The sequence below is a fragment of the Solea senegalensis genome, linkage group LG3, assembly GCF_019176455.1.
Source record: "Solea senegalensis isolate Sse05_10M linkage group LG3, IFAPA_SoseM_1, whole genome shotgun sequence".
Taxonomy (NCBI): Eukaryota; Metazoa; Chordata; class Actinopteri; order Pleuronectiformes; family Soleidae; genus Solea; species Solea senegalensis.
Window position 1 is genome coordinate 18920043 of NC_058023.1, and position 27155 is coordinate 18947197.

Genomic DNA, 27155 nt, shown 5'->3' on the forward strand with positions numbered 1-27155 from the left:
CCGGCCCTGATGGGTACGAGTAAGTACCACAGTGAGATACTAACTCGCCCTCGCAACAAAATGGGATTAAGGAACATCTTTTCTATCGTATCTATTTTATTTTAGTACACAGTAAACAAAGAATCCCACATAGAGCAAAGTCTCGTAAGAAACAAACAAATAACCTATTTATGGCTGAAGTGATGCTGTGCGCATGCGCCCTGAGTGACCGACAACAACAACAACATCAGCGGAGAAGAAGATGGCGGAGGATGGGGAAGAAGAGCTGGTGGCCACTGACGATGACTCAGAGAAACAGGGACGATTAAACCACGCGGTAAGACGAGCTGACTAACCTTCTGTGTTGTCCTCCACAGCAGTGACACGGTCATGTATGAACATTTGAACATTATTTCTACCTCTGTGTGACTTCTGAGCTCTCACAGAATAACCACCGCACACTATGTGCTGTATATGTCACGCTAATTTGATTGTTTAATCAACTGAACGTGTCAGTTTGCGTGTTTTTAACAGCAGCAATACAACATTTCATATTTGTTTTTTAACAAGAGTAAAGACAGACAGTACAAAGAATATTTTGGAGGTATTTGTAGAACAATAGTTAAAAGCTATGGTTAACATTTTGGAGCATCAGGTAAATGCTTTGTGTTTTTCAGTATTTAAGTTATGTGTCGTTGAATACAGACAATTGTTGGGGCGTATCCTAAAAGCGTTTTAGTGTTTTAATGCATGTGTGAGTTAATACCACGCTAACATGAGTGTGTATTCAGATTGTGGATCAGGGCTGCACCCTCCTGCGCAGGATGGAGATCTGTGTCGCTGAGGCTGAGAAGAGGAATGGCAAAAATGCAGTCAACATGCAAGAGATGTTCACCGTGTACCTGATAGAAACAAGGTGAGGTCAGCAGGCCCTTTGTCAGCTTTACGGGAGAGAGTTTTTTGTGCACAATATCACACAGAAAATCTTTAAACGCTGCTACCTTAGGAAAGCCGATGATGTCGTCTTGGTCTGGCATATGAACTACAGCGTTCTGAGTCCCGTGTGGATGGAGATATTTCCTGAAACGATGCCGTGTGTACAGGGAACTTTTTCAAAACGACAAAGAGAAAGATTGTTTATGTTTCATGTCTCTGTGACCAACCTTTGTCTCTCCTGCCTCACCTCACTCTCTCACACACAGCACTGCTTTGCTTCTTCGGACACATTTACTGTCATTCATTTGGAGAGCCTAAACAATGTATTATCCCTTCCTTGAACCATAATGAGCTAATGCCTAATCCTAACCTTAACCATAATTCAGCTCTTACCTCTAAACTTAACCAGTTCCTCAGAAATTAGGTTCTGCCTCATTAGGACCAGGTTTTGGTCTTTATAGCCATGTTTTTGGTGAAAACACAATTTAATAGTCCGGATAAGGTCAGTGGGGGAGTATCGCACAATATTGGGATTGTGCTGAAAATATGATTGTGTCTGGTACCTGGTAAACTAAACTATCCCTTTTAAGGTTTGTCCATTATTTCCATTTTCTGTATCTGTTCTGAGTTGCACACGTCACTCGTAAATGCCTGAGATTCCTTTCATAGTGAAAGGAGGATCTGAGTTGGTCTGATTTTCCACATGGGAGGATCTCCACCAGAAGCACCATAGCAGACCTTAGTGAAATGCAGAATGCCGAAACTAAGCATTCACCTTTATGGTGTGTTTAGGAAACACTGACTTACTTATCTGTGTTCCTGACCCGAAAGGTTTATTTTGAACAATAGCCAGCACATCACAGCTTTACTGTTGCCTATAGTGAAGCCTATATTACTAAAATCACCTAATTCCTTTGGAATCAACAAAATATTTGTGTTTAATATGATCTTTTAAAGGGCAGTCTGTAAGAATTAGTGGTATCTCATGGTGAGACTGTAGTTTGTAACAAAGTGAGGACTCCTATACTCACTTCTCCCTTTACCAAGCTCATCAGGGAACTACAGTGGCCTTTACATACCAGACAGGATGTTGTTCTTCTTTTGCTTCTGCTTCAAGACACGAAGCATATGCTCTGTTTAGCGCGATGCCCAAGTAATTGTCGTGACACACAGAAATAACAGCAATGGCCTGTGTTTGCTCAAGCAACTTCATTTATATTATTTGTGTATTTGTGCCGTGCATGTTTCGGGATTTTAAAGTCTTTTTTAACTGATCTACAACTTGGCATTATTCCTGTGTTGATTGGCATTCTGTTGACGTCACATTTTAGTATCGCTCAGATCTTGGAACCTCGTCAGAGCAGGTACCAAAAAATGGAAAAGCAAAACAACCCGGGTAGAGTTGAGTCAAGCTGAGTAGTGCTAGAATTGTATAATGGAAAAGCACCATAGGTGTGTCTCCTGGTGCTATTGAAATTATTTCCCTCGTTTCGCTACAATGCTAATTCGACTGCACAACAAGCTATTCAGTTAGCCTAAATACTAATGAGCTTCTTGCTCGCGTGTTGCATTAAACACCGGACTGTGCGATGGACAAGGTCTGTTGGACAAAGTGAGATTCTCTGCCTAGATTACTATTATTGTTAGCGTCCATCTTTAGCCTGGGCAAGTGAGAAAGCACTGTCACTACCCAATTTGTACAGACATTTGTTCTGCACCTGTCAAATGTTGTCCTGTTCTTACAATTTAGTAGTAATATTAAGAATTACACCTTTTTATTTTACATTTTGTCTTTGTAGTAATTCTTACAAAGTTAAGTACACATTTTATTAGTTATTTTTATTAGACAAATACATGTTTTATGTTATCTTTCATTTTAACAGTTCATTTTGATAAATAAATAACACGTTTTTAACGTTATCTTTGGTTTTAGTAGTATAAACAAGTGGTTATGTGCGCCTAAAAACAAAAGACACACAGTCACTCCACGCCAATCTTATAAGGCGCCACTTCCTTTCAACCTGGCTTTCAAAATAAGAGCCACAGACTTAGAGACTAAATAATGCTTGGCAATAAAAATAGCTAAGAGTCGTTATTCTTATAAGATAGAATACATATTTTTATATCTTTCATTCTATTAAGAAGTAGTCACAGTTTGCACATATGCAGAACAAACCAGTTTCAAGTACAAATCGGGCTTCTTCTCCTGTAGTGAAAAGTCAGCCACCAGAGAACGTCATTTAACTGTGTTAATTGCATTAATTATCTCATGAGGCATTACACACTTGAAATATGATGGTCATTGTATTATATTTGACAGCAATATACATGCATGCATACTGAAATGAAAGAAGGCAATAGACTTCTCCCATTCATGCAGCAAGCCTCTGTCGGCCTATATGTGTAACAGGCTCTGTGGCGCAGCGGTAGAGCATCTGACTCCAGATCGAATCCACGTGTGTGTCTATCATAAATTCTAACGAGGCTCTGTCGCCCTCTGTTGCTCATATTGCAAGCAAGTGCGGAAGCACACGCAGACAGGGCCACCGAAAACAATACTTCACTCCCACTCCGTGAGTAAGAGTTGAGGGGTTTGATATGGGTTGATAAACGTGAATGTTTCACTATGGTGTACTGAAACTGTGACACTGCTGCATTGCTCATCAAACAAAATATCACTACATTGTCTTGTGTCTTACTCGTTTAAGGCCAATGGATGCAGTGGCTGAAGGTCGTAACCTCAGCCCCGACTCTTTGTGGAGGCGCTACAGTGAATTTGAGCTGCTGCGGAGTTACCTGGTAGTTACCTATCCGTACATCGTGGTTCCCCCTTTGCCTGAGAAGAGAGTGAGTTCACACGGCATTGTAGTTCAAATAGTTCAGGTTTTTTTTTTTTAAGTGTAGCCATATGAGGACTGTATAAAATCTACACCTGAATAAGATATCTAAGGGCATTTTATTTGCTTCACTTTGTTGTTCGAGAGTCATTTATGACGGGAAACAAAAGTTTGTGTCACTTTGCTGAATCTCCCACACCAAAGTCCACAGAGAAAATCTGTGCTACAAATAAGATGAGCTGAGGTGGCTTACCTTCACACATTTATGTCTTTTTACACGTATTCATTTGTCTAAATGGCAGTGTAGTCCAGTTGATGAACTGCATGTCTGACATACACGAAGCTGGAATTCTTTGTCCTCTTGTGTTCAGGCTGAGTTTGTGTGGCACAAGCTCTCAGCAGACAACATGGATCCGGACTTCGTAGAGCGCCGCAGGGTCGGGCTGGAGAACTTCCTACTTCGCGTGGCTTGTCATCCAGTCCTCTCCAACGACAAGATCCTCTACCACTTCCTCACTGAGGTACCTGCACTGCAGCAGCTCAAGTGGGGTCTTGATTGACAGCAGCTGATCTGAGATTGGCCTAATGTGTGTGTGTGTGTGTGTGTGTGTGTGTGTGTGTGTGTGTGTGTGTGTGTGTGTGTGTGTGTGTGTGTGTGTGTGTGTGTGTGTGTGTGTGTGTGTGGGGCAGGAACGTGGCTGGAAAGAAGTGGTGTATGAGACGGGATTTCAGGCAAAGGTACTGCACGTGACATTACTGACGTTTGAGTCATACAAGATGTTAATGTGTTCACAAAGTTCTCCACCTCCTCCTGCTCTCCTTCTTATTGCAGGCTGAGTCCAGACTGAAAGCTCTCAGTGCCACCTTTCGGGTCAGGAACACAGATAAGTAAGTCAGTGTTTCCTAAACACACCATAAAGGTGAATGCATAGTTTCGGCAATCTTGCATTTCACTAAGGTCTGCTATGGTGCTTCTGGTGGAGATCCTCCCATGTGGAAAATCAGACCAAGTCAGACCCTCCCTTTACTATGAAAGGAATCTCAGGCATTTACGAGTGACAGAACAGATACAGAAAATGGAAAAAATGGACAAACTTTAAAGGGATAGTTTAGGTTACCAGGTACCAGCCTAAGACACAAATACTTCTCCTTGCTGAAAACATGGCTGCCAGCGGGGATGGGTTTAGCCTCTCTATAAAAGGATAACATATATAATTGAATCTATTCTTCTTTATTCTTCTTTCAATGTTGCCTCTGTCTGCTGCCTCTTTTAATAACTTCTTCTCACTTTGGTGAATCCGAACAAATAATTTTAAACACTGAAATCACAAGATAACACATAAACTTACTGATGGAGGCAGCAGTGGAACCCCTGTGTGCTGCTGTGCTTTAGTGCAGGGAGTGATCAGCTGACACAGAGACACATTAGACAGCTCGTCTAATGTCACTCAAACATATTATTAACATATTATGAGCTCAGGATTTTCTCCTGTCCCTACTCCCCACACATTCACCTAACAGGAATACGTGTCTCTTGTCTCACGCAGACGCTTCGTGGACATGAAACACTACAGTGACGAGCTGCAGTCTCACACATCCCAGCTGCTCCGAGCGAGAGCGGTAAGTCTCACTTCCCTTCTGTTTTGCTTGTCTTTGTTTAGTTAGGTTTTATACCGGCAGAGGATACACAATGAACGACAATGTTTTGTGTGTCTCTTTTAGAGAGTTGCTGACCGACTCTATGGTGTATACAAGGTCCATGGGAACTATGGGAGAGTCTTCAGGTCTGCATAACATAACATAATGTATATGTGCATGAATAAAAATAGAACTAATGATGAGTTTTTATTATTTTCAAATCAAATCAAAGTCAGTTTTATTAATAAAGCATGTCCAGAGCCTCTTATGGTGATTTTCCCGGCTATATTTGCCTCAATTCTACTTGATATCAGGCATGTCATTTTCCTTTATTTCAAAAGCAAAAAAAAAACAGTCAAGGTGAATAGTGCTGGATTTTTATAATGGATAAAAGTGTGTTGGTACCATTGTTTGGACAGACTTTCTTGGAAGTATCAGTGTCATTTTATGTACGTGTGTGTGTTCACTGCAGTGAGTGGAGCGCCATAGAGAGAGAGATGGGTGATGGACTGCAAAGCGCTGGTCATCACATGGACGCGTGAGTCTTCTATTCTGTTTCTTTTCCTTTGACAAATTCAGTTTCCCTCAGTCTGATTTGAATGAATCAATCACAAATGAATTTGTGATTGATTCATTAAGAATATTTGTCTTTGAAATGGAGGTTCTCTGTTGTATAGAGACAGTAGAGCACAGGCGACATATCCTCTCTTCACTCACAGAAACACGAGGACACTGCTTTAGTAAACACTGCTTTATTGTATTACTTTCTATTTTATGATATATCAGTTATAAACAGGTAAGATAAATACATCCATTCCACTCGAGTGTTTGGTGGATTATTTTGACTGTTCAAGGAAAAGTTATTTTTAACATCATAAGGTTTTGGCAGAATAAGATGGTTTATATTATTGTAACTGATTGCAAGCACAGAGACCTCTACCACATAGACGTGCAGTGACATGAACTAACTAACTAAAGTGTTTGTTGCACACACATGCAGATTTGCTGCCTCTATAGACGACATCTTAGAAGAAGAAGAACATTATGCAGATCAATTAAAAGAATATCTCTTCTATGCTGAAGCTCTGAGGTAAGATCATTCCTCCACACTCCCAAACTTTAAGGAAAGATGTTGATTGAACTCTGATCCACTAAGTTTTGGAAAAGAAAATCCATGATGAAACTTTGTAGTGAGGCACAGCAGTCTTCAGCCAGGCCTCTCCACTATTTGGAATGTCGTCATGTCCATTTGTGATGACGGCACATAAGAAGCCTGGATTTTAAATGCTTCCATTGGTTTTTGTGTCACAGAGGTTGAATTATTAATTATTAATATCATTGTTGCTTAATACTAAAGCTCCAACCAACAGATCACAAAGCTCACAATTTAGATCACTTTCTTGAGAAGCGGGTTGGATAGTTTTGTTAGATTTTGTTCGAGTTTTTGGAAATAGATCCACCAATGTTTTACTTCAAGCCACACTTGTTTCACAGAGAAAAAGTGCCAAAATATATATTTTATCTATCTATCATGTCACACACACATACCATTTTCAAATAAAAGCAACTTAAATGTTCCGTTTCCATTTATTTTATTTACTTTTATTGTGAATTATTTGCAGGACCAACAGATGCTTGGCTTCACCCTGCGGTGTCCTGGTATTTACTGTAGTTAAGTGCATAAAAGTATTTGGGTGTATAAAATCAGGACTCGGCATACACTCAACAGTGAAAAGATCAGATAGGGATCAGAAGCCAAAAAAGCTCATCGGGACAACCCTACATATAATATTTTGTTGTTCATGTTACTCTGGCAGGGCGGTGTGCAGGAAACACGAGCTCACCCAGTTTGAGCTGGAGATGGCTTCTCAGGACCTCATTTCCAAGAAGCAGCAGCGTGAGGAGCTGGCTACAGGGGTAAACCACACACATCTTCTGGCACTTTGCTCCACATCTGAGAGCCTTCACAAAACCTAGTCTGAAATTAGTAGTACAGTAGTTCACTGTTCTTTGAATGTGACCTCTAAGACACTAATATACAAGTACTCACAGATAGTTTGTTAAGTATCCGCTTCTCTGCAGTCGTTTGTGCTGCTGATGGTCAGGATCTGTCAAAGGAGACAGTTTGTTTCTGTTAGTTTTCCCGTCTGTTTTCATCTCCAACATCCTGTCAAGTTTCCTCCTTGTTTGCTCATAATCAGATCGTACGGACGTTCTCCTTTAAAGGAATGACCAACAAGCTGTTTGGACAAGAGGCGCCTGAGCAGAGGGAGGCCAGACTGAAGCTGCTGGAGGAGATGATTGCTGAGGGAGAGGAAACGGTCAAAGAGAAGACAGTCGAGTGCGAGTGAGTGCTGGACGCTGAATTAGAATTACTTCTATTACTGTATTGTATTACAGTGTGTGTGTGTGTGTGTGAATATTGACCGTGTTTGTCTGATGCGTGTATGTGCAGGGAGCACGTTGAAAGAGCCTGGGTGGATATGCAGCGCTTTGAGGAGCAGAAAGACAAAGACCTGCGGGAGGCGCTCATCAACTACGCCGTCATGCAGATCAGCATGTGCAAGAAGGTACATGTGGAGAACACGCTCAGCAGCTGGACCTTCTACTCTTAAACATACTCAGATTGTATCTAGTTTGATTTATTGGACAGCTAAAAAACACCTGAGATCCAATTTTCCTAAAGCTGATTCAAACCACGTATGGAGGAGGTTTCAATGCAATTCTGCTCAGATGTTTACAGCTCTGTTTCAGTCTGAATGTCGCTAAAACACACAACAGCTATTAACTAATGATACCAACAGTCTACCTCCATCTCTATCTATATATTGAAGTCACGTAAAATCATGCGAGTCTCTTTTGAAAATCCTGTAGTGTGTTAATTTCCTCTTTTTTCCTGCAGGGAATACAAGTGTGGGGTAATGCCAAAGACTGTTTCCTGAAGATGTAAAGGAGGAAACATTTATTCCAGGGTGATAATGCAAGTGATGATGAGGACGATGACAGTTCAGATTTAAAAACAACCTCACCAATGTAAGGATGAATGTGTGTGTATATGCAGATGATGTGCAGTTATGAATCCGAGAGCACAAAGGTTTTATAGTCCGTAATTTATTTCTAAAACACCTTTTTTTTAATCCTTTAAATATCCTACAACCCATAAATACATACAGTTGCTTGGACAAACAAAACAACATAAACAACTTGCAACACTGTAATAAAGGCAAGCAATCCTTGTGACCGTAATGCGAAATGTAAATGCTATGCTACTTTTTCCTGACCGCATGTGCACTAGATTTTTTTTCATTTTTCCCTCCAGATAATATTATTTATTTTTTGCTATCAGAAGAGGATTTCAACAAGTCTAATGAAACACTGAAAAATGATGGAGTTAAGCTTTAACCAAGGTCCCTGTTCTTTGACCTTCACTGACCAGAACATTTTGATTTGATGTGGTCATGGTTTTATTTTTTAACTATGTTGGTTTTAATTAAATTAAATGTATTGACTGAAACATGAATCCTGTGCGTCCCATGTTTCACATGTTACTTAAATAGTTTGAAATGATGTAACTTATTTCCTGCAATAAGCTCTGTGACTGTACTTACAAACTTTCGTATTCACAAATGAAATGCTCAGATTGGATGCAGCTTTAACTCGTTTTATTTGTATTTAAATAAAATGTGTCACATAACTGACTGTATTTTGTTTTTCTTGTTCATCCTTATTAGTAATAAATGTTTATTATGTTATATTTCTTAACCCTGCTTCTTGTTTTTTCTCATTCTCAAACTGGGGACAGTTATGTTTTCTGGTTTATATTTTAATGTTTTATATAGTTATACATCTGTGTATATTATTATAGTTTGTATATATTCATGTATGCAATTTTTCCAATACTATGCTTGTATATATTGTAGGTTTATTCAAGTATACATTTTTAGTATAGTTTTCGGTATATATTAAATATTCATTCTGGTAGATTATTATTTCTTATGTATGTTAGACACATTCATATCCAATGACATGTATGTTTTTGGTTTTAATTCAGGTAAACATTTTGTATTTGACCATTTTTACATATAAAGTATGTTGCCTTTCATGTTTTGTGTAATTCTTGGCAATGACTCTTACACCATTGCCAGAGTGACCAACACAACCACATTGGCTGACTTGCAACAAATACTGGTTGACCACTGGAAAGCCGTCCCACAGCAGTGTGTGACCAGCATGAGGAGGAGGTGCCAGGCTGTTGTAGCTGTGTATGGTTCTTCCACATGTGTCATCCAATCCAATAAACAACACCAAACAAGAGTCGATAGCAGAATGAGCTGTTTGGCATTGGCAGAGAAGATTTGGCAAGTTTTTCAGGGGCGCAACCAACATACTCAACTCTTGCTGCTCAACTAACAAATGCATGCAAAAATAAACAGGCTTTATTGCCATGAAGCATTGTTACAACAAAGAAATAATCGAGCCAACACAAATTTTCTTACTATGTATGCTAAGTTTATTTATTTTGGGGTAATTGTGTATGTGTGTGCGGCCAGCAGTGTTTGGAAATGACACATTTTGAAGGAGCCCTTTAAAGTCTCCCACAATGCAACGCGGCCAGAAGTGTCACACTCTTCTTCCGGGTTTGCTCCTGCACTCCCCACACGTGAATTATGTCAGCAGCAGAAGAGCAGCGGAGTAACGTGAATGTGAATGGAAGTGAGGAGGAGGAGGAGGAGTTCTTCTCCTTCGTGGCTCTACACTCCGCGGCTCTGCGCTCCTCTGGAATCCCAGAGATCTACTGGAGGAGTCTGCGTCACAAAATCACCCGCGAGGTTTGTGTTTTTGGAGATACACAGAGAGCCAGTGGGGGGCGCTGCAGCACAAGTATTTCATACTGCTACAGTAAATAAGTATAAAACACGTTTAAAACAGGCGCCAGTAAACAAGAAAGTTGCTAGTTAGCTCAGTATTTACTAAACATCAAAGGCTCCCCCTTGATTGCGGTCAAGTGAGCCGTCATTCGTCTTCGCGCGGTCAATTGAGCCGTCATTCGTTTTTAAGTGCGCCCTTGTAGTCGAACTTACGGTCGACTGAGTATGTCAGCGCTAGTTTCATACCGAGCAAATCGGTTTTCAAAATAAGACGTTACTAATAAAAGTGCAATCAATCGTGCTGATTTTAAGTCATTGGCTCACATTGTCCAGGAGCTTTTGAACGAAATATTTTCCCTAATTTATTTAGATTTTTACTGTACAATAAAATAACTTTGGCCCATAAATTCTAACAATGGTTGGTACAGTTGACCTCAGGAGCATGCTGACGACTCCCTCACTTATTATCAAACATTTTTACTGTATCATTTTTGAGAAATTAATCCTCAAAGTTGTCTCTTTTTATTCTCAGAATGAGGCAGAAAACTCAATTTTTACTCTACAATAAAATCACTTTGGCCCATAAGTTCTGACAGTGGTTGGTACAGTTGACCTCAGGGGCATGCTGACTATTACCTCAGTCATTATCAAGCATTTTTACTGTATCATTTTTGACAAATGAATCCTCAAAGTTGTCTCTTTTTACACAGAAAAAGGCAAAAACTCAATTTTTACTGTACAATTAAATCACTTGGCCCATAAGTTCTGAAAATGGTTGGTACAGTTGACTTCAGGGGCATGCTGACGACTACCATTATCAAGCTATTTCACTGTATAATTTTTGAGAAATTAAGCATCAAAAAGTACAAAAAGGACAACTTTGATGCCTCATTTCTCAAAAATGATACAGTAAAAATGTTGTATAATAAGTGAGGTAGTAGTCAGCATGCCCCTGAAGTCAACCGTACCAACCACTGTCAGAACTTATGGGCCAAAGTTATTTTATTGTACAGTAAAAATAGAGTTTTATGCCTTTTTCTGAGTAAAAAAGAGACGACTTTGAGGATTAATTTTTTAAAATCTATACAGTACAAATAGTTGATAATGAGTGAGGGAGTAGTCAGCACACTCCTGAGATCAATTGTGTCAACCATTGTCAGAACTTATGGGCCAATGTGTTGTTATTGTACAGTTAAAATCTAAATAAATTAGGGAAAATATTTAGTTCAATAGCTTCTGGACAATGTGACCCAATGTCTTAAAATCAGCATGATTGATTGCCCTTGTATTAGTAACGTCTTATTTTGAAAACCGGAAGTGATCTCGCCGGTATCAAACGAGCGCTGCTTCTCAGCCGACTCCCAGCATTCACCGTAAGTTCGACTGCACGGGCGCACTTAAAAACGAATGACGGCTCACTTGACCGCAGTCCCCCTTGTAGTGTGGAATAAGTGAAAGAATGTCAGGCTGATAAACGAGGTTATTTGGTTTAAAACAGGTCTTGCTGTCCGACATGTGGTTTGTCATGTATGCCGATTTAAAGAGTGCAATTGACAACACCTTCAACTTGCTTTACCAACTCGCTTACTATGCGTCTGCTGCGGGGAACCGGCAAGCATTTATTAAATTGACAAGTTATCCAATGGAGTCTGGTTAAACGCGAATTAAGCTGTTTGTATTTTCTTATAGATTTACGATGCTGGGGAAGTGTTTGGAATCATGCAGTTCCAGGAGGAAGAAGATGAGGAAAGTGGAGACAATGAGGAGAAGAAGAAGGACAATCCCGGAGCTGTGATCCGCTGTAAAGTGGTGGTGACCCGGGACAGTGGACTGCAGGTCTCTGAGCCGAACAGGTGAGGGCGCCACAGGCTGATGCTGATTATAAGATCACGAAATCTAGAAATGTGATCATTCATAACAGTTGAATTATAACAAATGTTACAAAAATGTAATAATAAACATTTATTGAATAGCACTTCTGACACAAAGGGGCGGTGCTCTATCCTGTGCTTATACATCCATGTCAAAATTGGATTAAACGGGAAATGCTCGTTGGAAAATGAGTCGTTACCGTTTTACCATTTAGATTTTGTAAACGAATATTGAGAATTATATTGAGCAAGGTACCCAACCCCCATTGCTCCCCGGGCGCTACTCAGTGTGGCAGCCCACTGCTCCTAATTCTAGGATGGGTCAAAATGCAGAGAATAATTCCCCTAAGGGGATTAATAAAGTATCTAAAATAATAAAAAGAAAGAACGAATAAACAAATGATACACAGATTTTTCTCGATGGACTTTGTTGTGTGGAATGAGCGGTTTACAAAACTGAAACAAGCAGTCGTCTTATATCAGATATCATAAATTTCAAATGGTATAGATTTTATTAGGTGAGCATTTTGTTAAGTGGCTAAAATATGTTTTTTTTGTTGTGTAACTGCTGGCAGCCATGTTTTCACTGAGAACATAGTCTTTTGTGGGCAGTCAGTGTAGGGGCATGCACACCAGTCAGTGCTAACTATTGGCGCTTATCCATGATACAGTTCCAGCGCTACTCTACTTTTTTTGGTTGCTTTTCCATTAGGGATAGTACCTGGTGCTTTTTTTGATTTCTGCTCTGGTGAAGTTCTAAGCGAGCTGAGCCGATACTGAAGTGACGTCAACAGACTGCCGGCCACTGATCTCCATATTTAACATAGAAGTCTAGTGTGTTTCGTGACAGTACTGCCGAAAGCCAGCGAACGTGAGCCAAATCACAACCCATTCAGTCGTATTTCAGTTCTGCGGCTACGTCAGTTCTCTCCTCCAAACCGAAGATGTACTTTAAACTCTGAGATTCACTGGCAGAATGACAGAGGATGCCAGTTAACATCTCGATGTTCATGTTTGGCATTGTCTCAGTTCAAAGCTCAGTTTAAAGCTCTTCAACTTAACTCATCACTGACTCCTGAAACTCCATCCTTGGTCATCTCACCTGATAATTGGAATCTCTGCAACAGTTAAATTACAACATTTATTTGCTAGCAATATTTTTTATTGTAGTAATAATGGGACATTTGGTTGAAATGTTCACATTATTATCTGTATTACATTCAACATTCCATTCCAAGTATTCATTCTTTCACATCAAAACATGCAATTTTAGATCAAATTCTTCTTCTTATTCTGTGAAATATCATCATGAATATGTTTCGCTACTGAACAGTTGCTTTTTCCCATCTTTTTTCCTCTAGACTGGCCCCCTCTTGACCAGACTAGATGCTCGTTGGCCCCCAGGTCATTTGAATTTGACACCCCTGATCTATTGCAAGAAAGTATAAAGCTATGAATTCCAACATGCGTGTATTTTTTATTTTTTTTATTTTTTTTTTTAAATTACAATATGCGAGTAATTCACATATGGCGTTTGGCGGAGGAGGAGAATGTTTAGTTTATGCTTAAGTGCAGTTTTTGGGAATTTCTAATGGATTTCTCAGCAAAGTTTCTATTAATAAACCAGTCAGACTTATTAATTAATAAGTCTGACTGGACTGGTCTTGTTAAAAATGAGCCTTGCTCTTCCTGCAGTGTCTTCTTGGTGGATCATGCCTGGACATACCGCGTGGATCACACTCGTCAGCAGCTGGAGCAGATACCGGGCCTGCTGCCAAGGATGGCGGCCCTCATGGGGATAGACTTCCACGGTGAGGTCCCTGATCCAGACACGGTGGAGCTTGTGATGGAGTGCATGTGGAAGTACAACCAGACCTACTGCCTTTCTCAAGGGGTATGTTGAGCTTTATCAAGCAAGTGTAAATAATTCATCATCTTCCTTATTTATTTATTTATTTATTTATTTATTTATTTATACATATTTGACTTATGTATTTAATTTAGTCATACACGTATATACTATATGTGTATATGTAAATGTATATGTATATATGTACGTATAGCTATACACATATACTGTATGTTTATATGTATAAATATATCTATATATATGTATACACATATATATGTGTGCGTATATATATATATATGTGTGTGTGTGTGTGTGTGTGTATATATATATATATAGAGATATATATATATATATATATATACATACACATATATATGTGTGACTATGTATATGTATAAAAAATAAATAATATTTTTACTTTTACTTTTAGTTTTTTGGATGTGTTTAACTAAATGGCGTCCTTAAAATTAAGTTATAACTCATTGAACTTACCATCTTTTGGAAACAATTCATTTACCAACAGAGAATGATACATAAATAGTAATGTGGATCACAGTTTGCTGTCTTTAAATATTGGTTCTCCTGTCTTAAATAACCAAAAAATGTATCAGATCAAGTGTCGTTCATTTTCTGGTCACATGATGGCAGCAATGCATGTGTTTCTTTACAGCCTGTGCTTAGTGTGGCATGTATGAGATATTGAGGGTTTACATATTTTGTTTGATTTCTATTAAATCTTTTTATTTTGAGACCTGCGATTTTGATGAGATCAAGTCCCCCCCTTTATTAAATGTGAGTGGACTTTGTTGTCATGTCAGTCGTCCTCTTCACTTCTCCTCCTCCTCCTCTTGTATTCCTGTGCAGTCAGCAGAGGAGAAGGTTCCTGTTTGGTACATCATGGATGAGTTTGGCTCCCAGGTGCAGCACTCTGACCAGCCCAGCTGTGGCATGGCTCCTTTCTTCTACATACAAAGCCAGCTCGCCTACACCGTATTGTGGCCACTACACAACCTGCAGGAAGGAGGTGACACAGAAGAAACACACTGTCTCTCACTCACTCTCACACACGCACACACTTATGGTGCATTTAATTTACATCAGCAGTCGGAACTTGTAGTAACGCCACCGCCGAGTGGATTACGTTTATGTTGACAATAAAAAAAAGGATGGCTCATGAATACTTCCACCAGCTTTCACAACATCCATCCATCTTCTACCACTTTATCCTTCACATGAGTATCTCAGCTGACATAGGGCATTTTACACAATACATTGTACATTTTGGCTTTATTCAGTTGGAACCAGTGAGTGTGGAAGTCATTGATGAAATATTATTTTCACTCATCTGATTATTGTTGTATCTATAAATTATTTCCACAGATGAAGTCACCCGTGATTACACATATGGGGAGACAAACCCACTGGTGAGGCGATGTCGCTTGTTACCATGGATATCCACGGATCTAGAAGGAGTCAGCAGCGCCACCACTGAACCTCCAGACTTGTACTATGAGGTGAGGACTATTGCTTTGATTCAGGATTTTGTGTCAAAGACCACTTAAGACTTCATGGGTATTAACATCACAGCTGCTCAGTGGTAGAGTGAGTCGCCTTTCAACTCGAAGGTTGTGGGTTTGATTCCTGTCTCCGCTAGCAAGCGTGCCGATGTGGGCAAGACCCCTGACGGCTGTGCCGGCAGCGTGAGAATGGGTATTAAAGATGAGTGACAGACATAGATGTGCTATATGAAAGTGACTAGAATAGAAAGAAGACTAGAAATTAGCTATATAAATGCATACCATTTACAGTGGGTTCGGAAAGTATTCAGAGAATGGCAGAGGATCCCCAAATCCAGGTGTGAAAAACTTGTTGCATCATTCCCAAGAAGACTCATGGCTGTACTAGCTCAAAAGGAGCTTCTACTCAATACTGAGCAAAGGATCTGAATACTTATGACAGGGGTCGGGAACCTTTTTGACTCAGAGAGCCATGAAAGCAAAATATTTGCAAATTTATTTCAGTGAGAGCCATATAATATATTTTAAGACTGAATTTAACTAAATGTGAGTATAATAAGCCTCTGAATTTATTCTTTTAAATAATGTTGTTATAATACTCACCATTAATGCGACTTCTGGTTCTTGTGGACCCTTTTATTGGCAGAACAGCAAGACTTTCTTCGCGCAGTGTGTCACCAGCAGCATATCTTGCAATCACACTGAACTGCGACAAATGACTTACGTCTGTTGACTCATCCAAAGCCAGGGAATAGAACGGTGCTGCATTTATGTCATTCACTTGCGTTTCCTCCACTTCCAAAATCAATGGATGGATTAAAACAAGTGATAATATTTTATGTTTTATCTGAAAAGCCGAAATCTGCGAGCCAGATGCAATCATCAAAAGAGCCACACCTGGCTCGCGAGCCATAGGTTCCCTACCCCTGACTTATGACCATGTGATATTACAGTTTGTCTTTTTTAATACATTTGCAAACATTTCTACAGTTCTGGTTTTTTTCTGTCAAGATGGGGTGCTGAGTGTACATTAATGAGAAATAAAATGAACTTTTTTGATTTTAGCAAATGGCTGCAATGAAACAAATAGTGAAAAATTTAAAGGGGTCTGAATACTTTCCATACCCACTGTATGTAATCACAAGTGTATAGCTCTGAAGTGCAGGTCTGTACACAACTAGGGTTGCAAAGGGCCAGAAAATGTTTGATTATTATCATTGTCGTAAAAATAATAATAATTATATGATATACACACAGTTAAATCAAAATTAGTTTTATTTCTATTTCATTTTATTCTAACATTCTTGCATTTATTCTCAAAGTCCAGTTTTAGTTGGTCAATTACCCAATAATTTTTGCTCTGCTAAAACAAACCAGCAGTCTGTCTGGAAAAGTTTCTATGTACTGTATTTTCTTTGTCTTTTCTTTTGTTTCTGTTTGCTTCTTTTTGTTGTTTCCTCTTGTCAAATGTTTCTTTCTGTGTTACTTCAGACCATTTTACAGGAGAACAAGGAGCAGCTGCCAGTGGAAATCCAACCCTACTCTGTGCCCACGGACAAAATCCTCAAGTAAGAGTCTAGACCTCAGTAGCTCTGCATTAATCATCCACACCAGCCATTTCACTTCACTTGATTTCTGAGCTTATATCTTTTAGCACGTGCATGTGGCTATTACAGCTCTTTCTCTTTCAGGCACCAGGGACAGAAAAAGGCGGGAAGGGGATAAATTGTGTCTGTCCCTGGTGCCTGCTGCAAACTGCAGGAAAACATGCTCTATAATGGTTCCTGGAGCTTTTGTTCACAGGAAATGAGCAAATGGAGAGAAACTTATAAAAAAATTAAAGAACAAAGTAGGCCAGAGAACCATCTAGACATGTCTTGCAACAAAATCACTTCAAAATTTACAGCCGATGTCTCAGCCAGGGAGATGAGAAGAGAGAGAGGGGGCTATCTCGAAGATCAGATAAGGTCAAACTTCAAAAAGGTACAGGACTTCATTATAATGATCCAGAACCTTTCACAGCTTTTGAATCAACAAATACCTGTTCTGCAAGCTTTGGTGTTGACACCTCTATGGCTATAGTGCTAAGGTATCAGCACAGCTGGATACAAGTACTTTGTATCCAGCTATGCTGATCTTGGCTGATCAACAGAGTCTCTTTTGACTGGTCCTGAGTCTCCTTTCCCCACACACACACCTGGTTGCCTACACTATGTCGTGGTGGGGTTTCTCAGAGAATCAACGAAGTCTTCTATCTTGATACGTCAGCTATTGTCGAAGCAAAAATAATAAAGAGGTGAGGCCTTGTCGTTCAGATCAAAAATGATTTAAATCAGGATCCATGAATCAAACACCAAGGTGAGAGTACAGAAGTACACTGAAAAAATGTTCGTGGAGCATCTCTATTTATCCTCTGGTAAGGGGGCCTTTGCAAAATCTTGTGTGGAGAAGCACACAGCGCTCGCCATCCACTCAAGACATAAGACATAACATAGCCTACTACTCTTTGACCGGCTCGCGTGCCTGTTTTGTTTCCAGTCTAGCTAGATCTGGTGTGGTGTTGTAGTTTTTCTAACATTACTAGTTGTTGCAACAGCATGTGAAAAAATCTTCAAAGTTCAAAGTTTGCTAGGCCAAAAAGAACGTTAATCTTGCGCTAAAAAATGGATGCCGTTAAAATGGGTTTGAGTTAACGCCACTAATAACGCATTTAACTGACAGCATTAAGTTATATAGCTTAAAATGGTTTTACATAATTATCACGTTATGTAAGAATTTATGTGTAAAAACTGGGCCTGAAGTGAGCTTTCCCTGTTTCAAAGACCAGAAACTGCCACTGAAGTACACGCATGTGCATGCTTGCACATTCTGTATATATACATATATATATATATACAGTATATATATATACAGTACATATATGTATATGTGTATATATGCGTATGTGTGTTTATATATAGTTGTTGATATTTACTGATATTATATATACACTGATATTTGTTTCCATTGTCCTCCTGCTTTTTTTTCTAGAGTTTACTCTGAAATGTCACAAGTGACAAACAACCTGAGCCACCCAAGGTTCCAGCTGACTGAGGATGAGGAGGAGGCAGATATTATCTGGGCCTATGATCACATCAAAGACTACAGGTTAGAAACTATGTAACATACACTATCACAACCTCCATTATATACCGATACCGATATTGTTTTTCCGGTCCTTGGCCGCTCCGCCGCGTGTTCGTTTGAATCAGAGGGAGAGACGCAGGCGTCAGAGAGATGCAGTCAAGTTGTAGTTTATTGCTCCAAGCAGAAATGGTACTTCCAGAGGCTCTGGGTTTCTATATCGCAGGTCGCCAACCGAGTGCTGGATCGTGCAGTAGATAAGATCTTGAGTGAGAGCGAGTTGTTATAGTTGAGCGTTTGATTGTGAAAGAAGAGAATATAAAGAGTTCCAAGAAGCATGCATATAAGAAGGGACACTCTACTACTACAGCTAATACTTCAGATAACTGATGATTGGATTAAAGAAATTGATAAAAAAAAAAAGATTTGATGGTATTGTTGGACATGATCCTAAGTTATTATTAAATAAACTAAGTTGCTGTGGTTTTGAAAGGCCTGCTGTCAATTTTAATGGTAGTTTTTCTGAGATGAGAGCGATAAATTCTGGAGTGCCACAAGGGAGTTGTTTAGGGTCACTCTTATTCTCTATATTTCCGAATGATTTGCCGTTGATTTTGAAGCATGCCACTATGGCGATATATGCAGATGACTCTACAGCGTATGCGTCTTGTGATGGAAATATCAGCAAAGGTTGTCGGAATAAAGTATTCAAACAGATGTTCAAAGTCGGGTCTTTATTGAAGCTTCAAGACAACGGTCATACAGAGAACAACAGGATGCAGGAGATGAAACCTTCCGGCAGTGGGTGGCGTGGATCCACGTTGCTCATTCAGCCACCTTCACAGCAGTGTAGGTGGACAACTGTACTTGGAACGGGCCCAACCACCTCTGGTCTGACCAGCGTTTTCGCCTTGGGTTATGGACAATGACGAAATCACCGGGTTGTAGATCGTGTAGGGTGTATGTAGCAGACAGTGGTAGTGCAGCTTGTACTCTGGCTCTAGTTTGAGAAAGAGATCTGGACAGTTATGCACAGTAAACAAGAACATTGTTTTCTGTAATTACCATAGATTTGGTTTCGCTCGGTGTCTGTGGATTTAGGCTTGTGCTGGGAGGATGTCCAAATCACGTCCCAAGAAGTTAACTGCGCATGAGTCAGAGATTATTATATGAATGTTTTCAGGTATGTTGTACTGTTGTTGCAGAGACCCCAGGAAGAGTAGCAACTGTCTAAGACAGAAGCTAATCGGAATTTTAATAAACAAACAAACTTTGTGATATCAAATACATTAGTAACAACATGTTTATTAGGTATGCCAGACTCCTCTGTAAAATAATGAGATTTTAGAAATGTCCTTGTTAAATGTTGGGTTATAAGACAAGATAATGTACATTGTTACAGCAGCAAAGTGTTGTACAGTCTAACAGCTGCAGGGAGGAACGACCTGTGATAATAAATTTAGGATGTTTCAGTCTGTTACTGAAGGAGCTGCCCAGTCCTGTGTCGGTATCTTGTAGGGAGTTATCTGTGCAGCTGGGAAAAATGAAATGACCTTGGCTCCCAGGAACAGACAGGGACAGTAATCATGTGTGGGCAGTGTTGACGATAACTGGAACTGTGTGTGTGTGTGTGTGTGTGTGTGTGTGTGTGTGTGTGTGTGTGTGTGTGTGTGTGTGTGTGTGTGTGTGTGTGTGTGTGTGTGTGTGTGTGTGTGTGTGTGTGTGTGTGTGTGTGTGTGTGTGTGTGTGTGTGTGTGTGTGTGTGTGTGTGTGTGTGTGTGTGTGTGTGTGTGTGTGTGTGTGTGTGTGTGTGTAAAAGAAGCAGGGTTTATGTGGTGGATCTTGGAATCCCATGTCGAGGTTGGTGAGGTTTTAGGAAGCGTTCCTGTGACACCCATTTGACACCCATTTCTATTCATACGTCAAAAAGAAGTTGTAAATGATGAATCCGTGTACTACAGACCCACTTATTTTCAATTCATCTTTCTGAATCCTTTTCTCTACCTTTCTCCAACAGGAAACTGAGTGAGGAGCGACCATGGGTAATGCTGAACCAGTTTCCCTGTGAGAACATTGTCACAGTGAAGGACTGTCTGGCAGCTGTGGCCCGCAGAGTGAAAGGTGGCAGAGGACCTGACTGGCTACCCGAGACCTTCAACCTCCAAACAGAGCTGCCGCAGTTTGTCAAGAATTATCAGCTGAGACAACAGCGGTTGGTTCACAGTTCTTTGGTGAAATTCTGGTGAGGACCAAGAACAAGAGCTAACAGTTTGTGGGCGTTTGTTTCAGCGGCGAAGATAACCACTGGATCTGTAAGCCTTGGAACTTGGCCCGAGGACTGGACACCCATATCACTAACAACCTTGACTACATCATCAGACAAAGAGAGAGTACACCAAAGGTACCAACGCACACAGTGGCCAGTGTAGCTAAACCCATAAATCCAGGTGCAAATCTTCAGTTTAGCTTAACGTATTGAAATGACACGTGTTGTGATAAAAGTCGGCTTATCGTTTATCGATTTCGTCACCCTCTTGTCCCAGACTCACCTCAATTGAGAGGTTCGTCTCACTTGGCACCTCACACAGCTGCAATCCAGGTGTCAGATTTCACCGCCAGACCGCGCCCAGTGCACTGATCCCCACTCTCCCTCCCTTCTCCTTCACTCAGCCCACTTCTTGGCATTATTCGGAATCAGACGTTGTGTGGAGTCGCAGTGAAACTTAGTCACCTATGCTCTGTGATCTTAGGATAAATAGTCTTCACCTCAATCAAGTATCCTTGTAAATGGAGTTAATCTCAATCTTATGGGGCATTAGCTCCATTCTGAGTTATATCCATTCTTACTCTAAGAATCATTCATTTTTGAAATCAGTCATATTGCCGTAGTGAAGATGCTCAGATCTCAGCTGACATTTACGCCGCCTATCGCCCAGTTTACTTCCTGGACAGTTTGCCAGTTCATCACAGGGCCACATATAGACAAACAACCTAATCCACACGCGGGGAGAACATGCAAACTCCATGCAGAAAGATCCTTTTTTCCAACCAGGTCACAAACCAGGGTCTTCGCCCCTCCCCCTCATTGACAGAATTATAATTTGTCAGACTGGGCAGCTAGTGTCTGTGGGCCTCCCTCTCAAACTATAGTCAGACTCATTTCCTTAAGGACAGTCCCCAAGCTGCAGGGACTTTTCCACGCCGATGTCCACTTCTTACGTGCACAAGATAAAATCTTTAAGGGTAGTAAAAACAGACATAAATTGTATTACTTGCACAACATAAGGAGCAAGTTGCGTTAACTAATTTTCTTTAACTACCTGTGACTTTTCTTTGTGTGTTTCCAGGTGGTGTGCAAGTACCTGGAAGATCCAGTACTGTTCCACAGGGAGGAGGTGGGATTGGTGAAGTTTGACATTCGCTATATGCTGATGTTGCGCTCTGTGCAGCCTCTGCGTCTTTATGCATACAATGTCTTCTGGTTGCGTTTTGCCAACAGGTAACAACATGCATGTATATACTGTATATCGGTATAGGCATAGTGTATGTAAACACATACATTAAAGTTATTGTATAATTGGTTTCTAGAAGACATTTTATCTTATTGAACTTCTGCCCTCACAGTAAAAGCGATACTAATTTCCATTGATTTCTGAAACATTGAAGAGACAACAGAAACAAAGTACCCACCTACTAAATCTCCATAGATTTGTCATAGAAGTTTGTTTCGCTTTGTAAGTCCCTCTTTCCTGCACTGAATTCCATGAAAAAAAATCAGTGTGGGACTCGAGAGCTACTGGTCTAATGCTGCCTTATTTGGTAAGTTGTGTCACTTGGACAAATCCAAATGAACAATTTCAAACACCAAAGTCATAAAATAAGACATGTAGTGGCAAAAGTACACTTAATTCCAAAGCCACTGAATAGTCGTTAGCTGTAAGCAGGTTTCACTTGGCTTGACTCGTAGATACTGTTTTTATTTATCAGTCATGAAGGCGAGAGAGAGTTGTGTGAAGGGTTTGCACATTTATTTCCATTGGCCGATATTTTTCAGTATGTATCTTCCAATCCCTTTATCTGTCATAGCCGTGAAAGATATCAAAGTGTCCATGGTAGCTTTTATCTAAAGAACAAAATAACATCAGAAGGGCTACAAAGCCACGTTCTTTTCCTTGGGAGAATATTTAATTTAATCAAAGGCTCAAGGCCAACAGTTAACTAGTTCGATGTGATGTAAAATCTCTGATTTTCTCTATGATCTTTAGTGTGGGGAGTTTACAGTTTAGAACAGCGAGAACCAAACAGCAAACATGTTCTTGAAATAAAGCTTACATTTAAGGTGGGCCTCAGTTTGATTGTTAATGAAGCTTGTTTCCTTTTCGTTAAATATCATACAAAGACAGGTGTCCTCGTGATGTATTTCATCATCGTCAGAAAGAGAATTTCTACAACAGTTTCATCTTTGTTTTTTTGTATGCAGGCCTTTTTCCATGAGCCAGTTTGATGATTATCAGAAGCACTTCACCGTCATGAACTATGCAGACGGTGTGGAGCTGAAGCAGGTATGTTCTTGTGGGGTGTTTTCAATATTCAACTGTTATCAATGCAATCTATTCCAATGCTTTCCAAGCTTTTAAAGTCACGACCCCCTTAAAAATAGGCTGACACATGTGACACATGTGCATACTAGGCCATTGTCAGGGGCCGCCTCTCAGCTTGGAGCCCCTGCTACGGATCACAAGCAAGCAGTTTATTACTCTTGACTGCCAATAATCAAATAAAGGAATATACTGTATAAGAGTTGGGCTTATTGCTATTATTCTTATCTTTAACTAATTAAATATGGCTAATGTTGGATAAATATTTATGAAGGTGATAATTGTGTGATCATTAAAATAGCTGTCTTTCTGTTTAAAGATCCACTATGATGAGTTCATCCCCATGTTTGAGAAGCAGTATCCACAATATCCATGGAAGGAGGTAGAAGTAAGTGCAAGAGTTTTTCATCAAGGATTTAATAACGTGGTCACAGAAGGTATTCACCCCCCTTGGCATTTGTCGTGTTTCACAACCTCGAATGAACATTTTGAGGATTTGCGTCGTTTAATTTACAGAACATGCTCACAACTGTGAAGGTGTTTTGTTTTTTATTGTGATGCAAACAACAAATAGGACAAAATAACAGAAAAAGTCAATGTGCATAACTATTCACCCCCCTCTACAGTCAATACTTTGTAGAGCCACCTTTTGTGACAATCGCAGCTTCATATCGCTTTGGATTAGTCCCATTCCTCCTTGCAAAACTGCTCCAGCTCCTTCAAGTTGGATGGTATGCGCATGTGAACAGCAATCTTTAAGTCTGACCACAGATGTGCTATTGGATTGAGGTCTGGGCTTTGACTGACTAGGCCATTCCAACACATTTATATTTAAGTTTCCACTTAAACCACTTACTGTAAGTGTTGCTTTAGCAGTGTGTTTGGGGTCATCGTTCTGCTGGAAGGTGAACCTCCATTTTAGCCTCAAAGATGCTTGAAATTAAAATGACAGTGTGTTTTCAAGGTTTGAAAGGTGCTTGGATATTTTTGGATAAATTCTGTAAATTCTAAAAACGGTATTTCTTTGGCAACAAATAGGAAATATGACGCAATGGTTTTATAATAAGGTGGAGAAATGCAAATAAGTTTGCTGACAAGTGACATTTAAACTATAAAACATGTGCATTATGTTATGACACACAGGTTTGACTGCTTATAGCATAACAGTAACTCTTTAAATGCAATTTAAAGAAGTCAAATCATCATTTTTGGTAATTTTACCATAGTTTGAAGGTGCTGGAAAAGCTTGCAAATGAACAATAAAAGTGCTTGAATTCAACCCTTTGAAGCAGGGGTGTCAAATAACCTGGGGGCCAATGAGTGTCTCGTCTGGTCAAGTAAAATACTGTCTTCACTCCTGTGTCACTGAGGAAAGGACTAGCAATATCTAGTGTCTCCTCAGGCTGACTTGAGTTATTTTTCATTGAAAGTAGTTTGAAACACTGGTAAATAATCAAAAAACACAAGCATATGATGACGACAAAAGCGATGAAGATGGAGACAGTGAGTGTCGGAGCGAGACGTGGGACTGTGACACATCGTTTTCATTGTCTGCATATTCACTCACACCCGTTTCCATGGGGATGGGCCCATAATGTCTAATCTCTGCATTTATTAGGACTGTTAAAGTGTGATCACATTAGATATGAAGTGATTCTTTGCATTCTATTATCATTTGTCTTTACTTATGTTACACTCTTGACTCCTCACCTACGGCTAATGCTAAAGCTAGCAAATCTGGCGATTATCTTCTAGATTCATTCTCGATCAATTGTTTGGAACATAACATGTCAGAAAATGTGCATTTCTTTCTTATGTGGAGCAAAGAAACCAGAAAATATTCACACTTAAGCTGAATTTTGAACATTGACACTCTCTCTCTCGCTCTCTCTCTCTCTCGCTCCCTCCCTCCACCTCTTGTAGGCAAAGTTGTTCAAAGCCTTCAAGGAGCTTTTCCAGGCAGCCTCATCTCGACCTGCTCCATATGGGATTTCTGCCTACCCATCGTCGCGGGCCATATACGCCGTCGACTTCATGCTGAAGTGGAGCACAGGGAATAATGGTGAGCATTGTTTTCTACACATACAGTAACATGTGTTACAAATCCTAATTAGACTATGGTGAGTGTAGAGCTAAGGGCATAGGAGCAGCAGCTGTCTTTGTGACATCAAGGCTGACTGCAGTACATAGAGTACACACAATGGAACCTTGAGTGTTGGTGTTTTATTAGGCTAAATGGAGATATTATTGTGATTCATTCACACATATCAGTTTGGACAGTGATTTTCCTGCAAGACTAACTTTCATGCAAGAAATCATGTATACAAGTTAAGGGAGAAAGAATACATAGATGTACAGTGTCCTCTAAAAGTATTGGAACAGTGAGGCCAATTCCGTTATCTTTGCCATAGACTGAAAACATTAAAAGATGAGCATTTCAGCTTTTACTTCCAGGTATTTACATCTGGATCCGATACACAACTTAGAAGATATGTTAGCCAATATCCCCTGATACACATTACAGCCAATATTTTAATATTGATTTGAATACCTATGTTACATTACATGTCATTTAGCAGACGCTTTTATCCAAAGCGACTTACAATGGAATTGATTACAATCAGCGTGGGGTGGAATCAAACTTGCGACCATTGCAACCATGATGTTTATCGCACATAGGGTACCGGTCTTAACCACTGAGCCACTCCACCTATATCCATGTAAATTTTAGGGAAATTATTCCTCTGCATTTGACCCATCCTGCCACACTGAGTAGCGCCCGTAGAGCAATGGGGGTTGGGTACCTTGCCCAGCCCTTTTGGCCAGGTGGGGATTTGAACAGCGACCCTCCGGTTACAAGCCAAGTTCCCTTTCCACTTGGCCAAGGGCTGCCCTAAACATAGCTAGTGTTTTGTACATACTTCATTCTGTTATTGAATGAGTTCATTCATATATTTATCTTTTCATGGAGACGTCAGAATAAAAGCCTGATTCATGTTAACAGGGCTGGTATATGCCGATCAGTTGATCCCATCATGACTCAGTGGTTTGGTGCTGTCACATGTCGGATCCATGTAAATGTGTATTTCCATTTTCTTATGTTGTGGAGAAAATAAGGACAATGAGGGCCTTTTAATGTATAATTTTTGCAGTTACTGCTGTATTTTCCCTCTGGTCATCGTCGTTTGTTTTTGTTCTTGATGTGTGTTTGCTCTGATTCTGCGTCAGGTGAGCGCGTCATGCAACCTCAGATCCTGGAGTTGAACTTCAGCCCAGACTGCGCGCGGGCCTGTCTGTACCACCCAGACTTCTACAACCACATGTTCCAGACACTGTTCCTGGATCAACCCGACGACTGTCCCGTCGCGCAGATCGCATAATCCACACGGAGAACAGCACCGCGCTCGGTGTTTGGAATCTTCATGTGTTCCTCCTGATTTTGGTTTGTGTGTTTGCTTGTGACATTTTCATATTCTCGCATCAATGTTCCAAAATGATTTCAGGAGCTGATAAATCATGATGGTTCTTTATAAACCTGGTTCTCAAAACTTCTACAATTTTGTTAATCCCCATTGATTCTAACAAAAACACTAATGTACGGATCTGAAGCAATAAAACCATTATTTGTCCATTTGGCTGTTAGAGATGCTGTTTTTGTTTTTGTTATTGAGTCTCTGTAGTCTCTGTCGTGGTGGGGTTGTCTTTTAGATCAAAAAGCTTTTATTTCTGGATCCAAAAATCAAACAAGGGGAGAGAACAGTAATACACTGAAACAATCTTCTGCATGAACAGTCGCTCAGTTGGTGTGCTCCTCTTTGCCACACCTCAGCATAATATGGAGAAATACAAAAGCAGTTTACATTTAGAAAGATATACAAAACAGCGTACATTTATACGAATATAGATTTTTATTAACTTGATTGTCATTATTTTTAG

At 40.0% G+C, this 27155-nt stretch overlaps 2 protein-coding genes across 2 annotated transcripts; both read left to right on the forward strand.

Moving 5' to 3' along the window:
* Positions 1-214: 214 nt before the first annotated feature.
* LOC122767147 (sorting nexin-4-like) lies at positions 215-9084 on the forward strand. The gene is made up of 14 exons (XM_044022524.1): positions 215-316; positions 771-895; positions 3624-3762; positions 4124-4273; positions 4443-4490; positions 4585-4640; positions 5300-5372; positions 5475-5536; positions 5863-5928; positions 6391-6480; positions 7208-7307; positions 7592-7737; positions 7846-7960; positions 8293-9084. Exons 1-14 carry the CDS (start codon positions 242-244, stop codon positions 8338-8340), a joined length of 1293 nt encoding a protein of 430 aa, XP_043878459.1. The 5' UTR covers positions 215-241; the 3' UTR covers positions 8341-9084.
* Positions 9085-10016: 932 nt separating this feature from the next.
* ttll12 (tubulin tyrosine ligase-like family, member 12) lies at positions 10017-26861 on the forward strand. Its single transcript, XM_044022646.1, has 14 exons — positions 10017-10219; positions 11948-12111; positions 13825-14023; positions 14846-15005; positions 15362-15495; positions 16990-17066; positions 18529-18645; positions 20639-20833; positions 20911-21022; positions 21969-22120; positions 23102-23183; positions 23539-23607; positions 25143-25281; positions 26448-26861. Exons 1-14 carry the CDS (start codon positions 10058-10060, stop codon positions 26597-26599), a joined length of 1914 nt encoding a protein of 637 aa, XP_043878581.1. The 5' UTR covers positions 10017-10057; the 3' UTR covers positions 26600-26861.
* The last annotated feature ends 294 nt before the right edge of the window (positions 26862-27155 follow it).

What these genes read in the sequence shown, in the direction of transcription:
- LOC122767147 (XM_044022524.1), top strand. Translation starts at nt 242, where the DNA reads ATGGCGGAGGATGGGGAAGAAGAGCTGGTGGCCACTGACGATGACTCA. An exon ending in GTGTACCTGATAGAAACAAG is followed by an intron (nt 896 to 3,623) that starts GTGAGGTCAGCA and finishes TACTCGTTTAAG; the next exon opens with GCCAATGGATGCAGTGGCTG. An exon ending in CCCCTTTGCCTGAGAAGAGA is followed by an intron (nt 3,763 to 4,123) that starts GTGAGTTCACAC and finishes TCTTGTGTTCAG; the next exon opens with GCTGAGTTTGTGTGGCACAA.
- ttll12 (XM_044022646.1), top strand. Translation starts at nt 10,058, where the DNA reads ATGTCAGCAGCAGAAGAGCAGCGGAGTAACGTGAATGTGAATGGAAGT. An exon ending in CTCCAGACTTGTACTATGAG is followed by an intron (nt 15,496 to 16,989) that starts GTGAGGACTATT and finishes GTGTTACTTCAG; the next exon opens with ACCATTTTACAGGAGAACAA. An exon ending in GTGGAGCACAGGGAATAATG is followed by an intron (nt 25,282 to 26,447) that starts GTGAGCATTGTT and finishes ATTCTGCGTCAG; the next exon opens with GTGAGCGCGTCATGCAACCT.